This window comes from Tasmannia lanceolata, unplaced genomic scaffold, assembly GCF_043159265.1.
Source record: "Tasmannia lanceolata isolate RefF3 unplaced genomic scaffold, GAP_Taslan_0.1 ptg000037l, whole genome shotgun sequence".
NCBI classification, from domain to species: Eukaryota; Viridiplantae; Streptophyta; class Magnoliopsida; order Canellales; family Winteraceae; genus Tasmannia; species Tasmannia lanceolata.
In genome coordinates this window covers 49952710-49960926 of record NW_027518714.1, presented here as the reverse complement: position 1 = coordinate 49960926, position 8217 = coordinate 49952710, and the positions used below count along the sequence as shown (strand labels likewise).

Sequence of the window (8217 nt, the reverse complement as noted above, 5' to 3'; positions counted from 1 at the left end):
TGTAATCTACACTATAACTAGAATTCTTGAAAGTTTAGATAAAACCTCTTATGATTTTGTTTCTTATTCCTGAATCCAAATCATGATTTTTCATTGAAAACCAAAACCCTATAATGGAGATGATTAAAGGCCATAATTTCATATACCCTTGATACCATCTCACTCGTACCCGAAAAGGGACGAGAAGGTCAAAGAACCACGTGAACTCCTCGTACAAAAACAGTGCGAAAGGTATCCTCGTACAAAAACAGTGCGAAGGTTATAATTCTACATGGGTATCATTGTGTATAGGAATTAATGGGGAAGGAAAGGGAAGAGCATAGACTCTAATGATTTCATAACAGTAATTTCTAACGATTCTAGAGCAATAGTCTCTAATGAATTTCACATTGAACAAAGTGTTCTACCCTACCAATTGCATGAAAAACCCATATTCTGAAGATTTATTCAAATTACTTGAATTCTTTTATATTATTGATTCACATTAAAAGCCAAATATCATATTCTTGTTTCGTACTGCAAATTCTTTGATATCCTCTAACATGAGATGATTATATATTTAAATCTTTCAATTGTCTTAGTTAAGTTTTATTACACTGCATAACCGTTATTCTTGCATCCTGACTCTTAAAATTGTTCTACAGACTTTAACGGTGATAACCTGGAAAACCAGCAAATCGATCAAAACGAAGGAGCATTTGCTGATGAACAGACCTAGGCAAAAAGGGATGGGGAGAGATGTTAGAGTTTAGATTGTTATTTTCTTTTCTTTTAGTTTTCTTTTAAAAAGTCCTTTGGACTTAGAGATATTATTTGGTAAATTCGTGGATGTTATTATTAAAGGTTAATGGAATAAAATTTATCTTCCCTTATTTCTGTCTCTATTTCATTAAATAAATGATTTGTTTTTAACTAAGACTTCCGCTGTATGAAAGAATGAATGTGTTTTGTGCCTCTTTTGTTTTTTTGAGAGGCGTAGCAAATCCGGATTTTCGGGGCTCGTTTGCTCTGTTTTATAAAGAGCTAGGCTCAGAATTGCCTCAAAATTTAGCCTGAGAATCCGGGTCGTTACAGAGGTGGTATCAGAGCTTATCTAGGTTAGTCAGTGAGGAACCTAGTGCGAGTCTGGGTATATGTCTAAGGTTGGGTAGTTGAACCTAATTAACTAAAGTACAACCTAACCACAATTTACATGATCATAATTAAATTAAGTAAATTAGAATTTTTATGAACTAACAATTGTGTGTTCTTTTGACAGATGGATCAAAGAGAGTTGCGAGGTAATGCTAGGAGAGGTCGTGGTGGTGCCCATGTTGGTGAAGGAGCAGATCCTTTACTCATGATTGCTGATCTCCTTAGAGGTCAAGCTCAGGCACAGGCTGCTACTCAGACAGTCATAGCCCAAAACCAAGCAGCTAATCAGGCCGCTTTGCAGAACATTGCAACCACTCTAGCAGCTCGCCATGCGCCTGCAGCAGATCCGACTAAGCTGCACAGGCAGTTCAGGGACTACATGCCATCGGAGTTTACCGTAGTGGGAGACCCTTTGACTGCAGACCACTGGATTTTGGAAGTGGAAGGAATTTTTGAAGTGATGGAGTGCAGTGATATTCAGAAAATCCGTTTGGCTACCTTTTTACTAAAGGACCAAGCAGGAGTGTGGTGGAGATCCTTACTGCAAAATTATCCTTATGCTAAGAATGAGACGTGGACCGAATTCAAAGTACGGTTCAACAACCAATTCTTTCCTAACCATGTTAAGAGGGAATTGGCATCTCAGTTTGCGTCTCTGAAGCAGGGATCTTTGACTGTGGCTCAGTATGGAGCCAAGTTTAGGCAGTTGTCGAGGTATGCACCTGGCTATGCCTCTACAGAGGAGGATAAAGTTTCGAAGTTTGTTGACAACCTTCGCCCATCTCTTATGGCGAAAGTTGTTCTTCATGAACCTCAGACTTTGGTAGAAGCTTGCGCGAAAGCCGAGATGACTGAGCGTAGTGAGAAAGTGATTATGGCCGCCAGAATGCCGCCATCAGGGAGCAGGAATCAAGTGCCGCCGCCTAAGAGACAGAGAATGGAAGATGGAGTTCCTGCAAGGGTTCCTTGTGCTATTTGCGGAAAATTTCATGTTGGAAGGTGTTGGAAGACGATGAATGTCTGCCACAACTGTGGAGACCCGAGTCACAAGATTTTGGAGTGTCCTAAGCCTACATTTAGGGACACGAGACCTCAAAGGCAGCAGCAGAATTTTCAGCTAGCAATGAATCAGGGGAACCGAATTAATAATAATCAGCAGCAGCAGAAACCCCCAGCGCAGCAGCAGCAGCAGAATCAGTGGAAAGGGTATCAGAATCGCCAGCAGAATCTGGAGAAGAGTGCATCTCAAGCACCTGTCAACCGAGTCTATGCGCTTAATCAACAAGACGCTGATGCCTCCGACGCAGTCATTGAAGGTCAGCTTTTTGTTAATAATACATCTGTGCATATTCTTGTAGATTCTGGCTCTACCTTGTCATTCATATCACCAATTTTTGCGAAAGAACTGAATTTGACCCCTATTACTCTAAATTTCCCTTTGAGAATTATTACTCCTTTAGGAGATGATGTAATTACAAATTTAGTGTGTAAGGGATGTATTATAAAGATAGGTGGTAGAGAGCTTTTGGCTGATTTAGTGCTATTGGAGATGAACGATTTTAGAGTTATCCTTGGTATGGATTGGCTAGCAGCTTATCATGCTAATGTGGATTGCTTTCATAAAATCGTGAAATTTGCAATTCCTGGAGAAGAAGAAATCATTTTTGAGGGAGTGAAGCGCCCTATGAAGAAGATTAAAGTAATTGCAGCTGTGAAAGCTCAGAAGTTGATCAATAAAGGATGTGAATGCTTTCTGGCTTTCATGGAGAAGGAAGAAGTCAGTATTGAGTTGTCTGTTTCAGACATCCCTGTGGTGAGGGAGTTTCTGGATGTCTTTCCAGAAGACTTTGAATTACCTCCCCACAGAGAGATCGACTTTACTATCGATCTTGTGCCAGGGACCGAGCCTATTTCTAAAACACCTTACAGAATGGCCCCGGCTGAATTGAAAGAATTGAAGGAGCAGTTATCAGAATTGTTGGAGAAGGGATTTATTAGACCCAGTTCATCCCCATGGGGAGCTCCTGTGCTATTTGTGAAGAAGAAGGATGGTAGTCTTCGCTTGTGCATTGACTACAGGCAGTTGAATAAGGTGACTATCAAGAACCGTTATCCTCTTCCTCGGATAGACGATCTCTTTGACCAGTTGCAAGGAGCTACTCATTTCTCGAAGATTGATTTGAGATCTGGATATCATCAGTTGCGTATCAGAGACGAGGACATTTCAAAGTCAGCTTTTCGTACTCGATACGGTCACTATGAATTTGTCGTAATGCCGTTTGGATTGACAAATGCACCAGCCATATTTATGGACTTGATGAATAGAGTATTCAAGCCATTTTTGGATCAGTTCGTGGTGGTATTCATAGATGACATCCTTATTTACTCGAAATCTGAAGAGGAGCATGCTAAGCATTTGGGACTTGCATTGGAGACTTTGAGAAATAATCAGTTGTATGCAAAATTCTCTAAATGTGAGTTTTGGCTCGAGCGTGTTACATTTTTGGGTCATGTGATATCAAAAGAAGGAATTGAAGTGGATCCTACTAAGATTCAAGCAGTTACTTCCTGGAAGCAACCTACCAATGTTACTGAGATCAGAAGTTTCTTGGGTCTGGCCGGGTATTACAGGAAGTTTGTTGAAGGCTTTTCAATTTTAGCTGGACCTTTGACTAAATTGACCAGGAAGAATGTTAAATATGTTTGGAATGAAGAATGTGAAAGCAGTTTTCAAGAATTGAAGAAAATATTGACATCAGCTCCAGTTTTGATACTTCCTACCGCAGAAGGAGATTTTGTGGTGTATAGTGATGCATCATTTCGAGGTTTGGGTTGCGTGCTCATGCAATCAGGCAAGGTCATTGCCTATGGTTCGAGGCAGTTGAAGAAGCACGAAGTGAATTACCCAACTCATGATCTGGAATTAGCAGCAGTGGTTTTCGCTTTGAGGATATGGCGACACTACTTGTATGGTGTCAAGTTTGAGGTTTTTACAGATCATAAGAGCCTCAAGTATCTTTTTGATCAGAAAGAGCTGAATATGAGACAGAGAAGATGGGTTGAATTTTTGAAGGATTATGACTTCACCTTGAGTTATCATCCAGGCAAGGCTAATGTAGTGGCTGACGCTCTTAGCCGACAAGAACACCCTATGATGGCCTGTTTGATGATGGAAGAATGGGAATTGCTTGAGCGGTTCAGAGATTTAGATTTGGGAACTTGCGAAATTGGCGATAAATCCTTTATTGCTAATATTCGAGTTCAGTCGAATATCATAGAAACTGTTAAAGCAGCTCAGATAGATGATGAAGCAATTTTGAAATTAAAGGCTGAAGTTGATTCTAAACCAAAGTTTTCAGTAGGAGAGGATGGATGTTTGTTCTTTAAAGACAGAATTTGTGTGCCAGCTAAGGAAGAAATCAGAAGGGACATTTTGGATGAGGCACATAAGTCTCGTTACACCATTCATCCAGGTAACACAAAGATGTACCAAGACTTGAAGAGGAATCTTTGGTGGAGTGGAATGAAAAGGGACATTGCTGAGTATGTTTCTAAATGCCTAACTTGTCAGAAAGTAAAGGCAGAGCATCAGAAACCTGGAGGTACATTGGACCCTTTGGAGATTCCCATGTGGAAATGGGATAGCTTGTCCATGGATTTTATCATGGGTTTACCCAAATCGAAGAGCAATTGTGATGGTATTTGGGTGATTGTGGACCGTCTTTCTAAATCGGCTCATTTCATTCCGATTAAGAAAGATTGGAAGTTGGAAAAGCTTGCTGAAACATATGTGGCTCAGATCGTTAGGTATCATGGTGTGCCCTCGACCATAATCTCTGACCGAGACTCTCGTTTCACTTCGGGATTCTGGAAGAGCTTACATGCTGCTTTGGGTTCGAAATTGAGTTTCAGTACATCATATCATCCTCAGACTGATGGTCAGACTGAAAGGGTAAATCAGATCCTTGAAGATTTGTTGAGAGCTTGTGTTCTAGATTTTGGTGGAGATTGGGAGAAGCATTTGCCTCTATGTGAATTTGCTTACAACAACAGCTACCAGCAGAGTATTCAGATGGCTCCATTTGAAGCTCTATATGGCCGTGCCTGCAGATCACCTTTGTGCTGGGCTGAAGTTGGTGAGAAGCAATTGCTTGGACCAAAGTTGGTTCGAGAGTCGACTGAAAAAGTTGCTTTGATTAGGGATCGCTTGAAGATCGCGCAGAGTCGACAGAAGAGTTATGCCGATCAGCGGAGGAGAGATTTAGAATTCGCTGAAGGCGATATGGTTTTTGTGAAGATTTCGCCGTTCAGGGCAGTAATGCGTTTTGGAAAGAAAGGGAAGTTGACCCCTCGTTTTATTGGACCCTACCGAATTGTGAAAAGGATTGGGGCAAGAGCTTATAAATTGGAGTTGCCTTCTAATTTGGAGCGGATGCATGATGTTTTTCATGTATCGATGCTTCGATTGTATCATCCTGACCCTTCACATGTTTTGGCCGAGGATGATGTCGAGCTTCAAGAAGATTGGTCTTTTTCTGAAGGACCTGTGAAGATTTTAGATCGAGAAGAGCGAGCTTTGCGAAATAAGACGATTTCGTTGGTCAAGGTTCTTTGGCGACATCATGGCGTTGAAGAAGCAACTTGGGAGCGCGAATCGGAAATCTTGAAGAAATATCCGCATTTGCTCGGAGGTATATTCCTTACTTCTCATTTATAATCTGTTGTATAATAATCGGTTGTTTTCGGTTTACCCTATGAGAGAGATCAAATTTCGAGGACGAAATTCCTCTAAGGGGGGTAGAGTGTAACAACCCAAAAAAAAAAAAAAAAAAAAAAAACTCGGAATTCTGAGAATAATTCTCGGAACTCCGAGAACTACTGGAGAGATCTCGGAACTCCGAGAAAATAACCTCGGAATTCCGAGAAATCGGACAGTAGTTTTGGAATCCGGTTCTCGGAACTCCGAGAATTCTCGGAACTCCGAGAAAATGCCTCAGAACTCCGAGAATGTCGCGGATTGAGAATCCGAGAGTTTCCAAACTCTCTATGAAGTGCCGATTTCCGTCTTTTTTGGGTGAGTTAACACCAAAACAAACCCTAAAAAGATTCATGACTATATATATACACTATCATAACCTAATGTTCTTCATAAATCAAAACCCTAAAACCTAAGGAGAGTAAGAAAAGGAGAATTCAAGGAAAAGGAGAAGAAGGAAGGGCTTTCAACTCCAAGATCCATCAAGCTTCATTCAATTCTCTCAATTCAAGTAATCAATCACATCAATCAAACCAATCCATTCAAAGGCAAAGGCAAGATTTCGGATTATGTTTTGTAATCTACACTATAACTAGAATTCTTGAAAGTTTAGATAAAACCTCTTATGATTTTGTTTCTTATTCCTGAATCCAAATCATGATTTTTCATTGAAAACCAAAACCCTATAATGGAGATGATTAAAGGCCATAATTTCATATACCCTTGATACCATCTCACTCGTACCCGAAAAGGGACGAGAAGGTCAAAGAACCACGTGAACTCCTCGTACAAAAACAGTGCGAAAGGTATCCTCGTACAAAAACAGTGCGAAGGTTATAATTCTACATGGGTATCATTGTGTATAGGAATTAATGGGGAAGGAAAGGGAAGAGCATAGACTCTAATGATTTCATAACAGTAGTTTCTAACGATTCTAGAGCAATAGTCTCTAATGAATTTCACATTGAACAAAGTGTTCTACCCTACCAATTGCATGAAAAACCCATATTATGAAGATTTATTCAAATTACTTGAATTCTTTTATATTATTGATTCACATTAAAAGCCAAATATCATATTCTTGTTTCGTATTGCAAATTCTTTGATATCCTCTAACATGAGATGATTATATATTTAAATCTTTCAATTGTCTTAGTTAAGTTTTATTACACTGCATAACCGTTATTCTTGCATCCTGACTCTTAAAATTGTTCTACAGACTTTAACGGTGATAACCTGGAAAACCAGCAAATCGATCAAAACGAAGGAGCATTTGCTGATGAACAGACCTAGGCAAAAAGGGATGGGGAGAGATGTTAGAGTTTAGATTGTTATTTTCTTTTCTTTTAGTTTTCTTTTAAAAAGTCCTTTGGACTTAGAGATATTATTTGGTAAATTCGTGGATGTTATTATTAAAGGTTAATGGAATAAAATTTATCTTCCCTTATTTCTGTCTCTATTTCATTAAATAAATGATTTGTTTTTAACTAAGACTTCCGCTGTATGAAAGAATGAATGTGTTTTGTGCCTCTTTTGTTTTTTTGAGAGGCGTAGCAAATCCGGATTTTCGGGGCTCGTTTGCTCTGTTTTATAAAGAGCTAGGCTCAGAATTGCCTCAAAATTTAGCCTGAGAATCCGGGTCCTTACAATAGGGGTGTCTCTAAAAAAAAATTTGAGAGTGATTTTCTCTCCTAGACGATTTGTTTATCGTTAAAATTAATAACCTAATTAATAGGGGCATGTTTCACATGAAGAGAATTAATAGGAGACGATTATGTTACTTGAACCAGAAGTAAGTTATTTTTAAAAAGAGCTAAGTGTTCATTAAAAAATTTAGTAGTGTAGACACCCCATTTTGACCAGACCCAAATTCGTATTGATTGTGTAAAAACCTGTCCAATGAGTGAGTAGGCGCTCCGAATTTAACCCCAGCGTAGATTAGGGTCCCGTCCAAATCCTCACAAAATTTCGTCAAGATTTGAACCCATTCACCCAGCCAGCGAGCCGAGCAGTGCGGACAACGCAATCCGAAAAGGGGGGTTGAACTATCTGCATAAGGGGGGGTGTCCAGTTGAAATGGGGAGGTCGAATTTATCATACATTTCATCAAAACCCAACCGACTGAAGGAAAAGGGGAGAGGGGTCTTTTGATTTTTCGCCCAAACACAGAGATTGACGGAGGGAGAAAGGGAAAAAGCCCATTTGGAGAGAGAAGAGAGAGCTGCCGTCGGTCATCGCATCCCCACCACCAACCTCCACCATAACCACCAGATCCAATCTTATCTCCTCCCTCAAGATCCCATTTAATTTGCTCCAAAACCCTAATC

At 39.9% G+C, this 8217-nt stretch overlaps 1 protein-coding gene across 1 annotated transcript; it reads left to right on the top strand.

Annotated features, from left to right (window-relative positions):
- Window positions 1-1574: 1574 nt before the first annotated feature.
- Window positions 1575-7337, top strand: LOC143860098 (uncharacterized). The gene is made up of 2 exons (XM_077370620.1): window positions 1575-2450; window positions 7110-7337. Exons 1-2 carry the CDS (start codon window positions 1595-1597, stop codon window positions 7181-7183), a joined length of 930 nt encoding a protein of 309 aa, XP_077226735.1. The 5' UTR covers window positions 1575-1594; the 3' UTR covers window positions 7184-7337.
- Window positions 7338-8217: the final 880 nt, after the last annotated feature.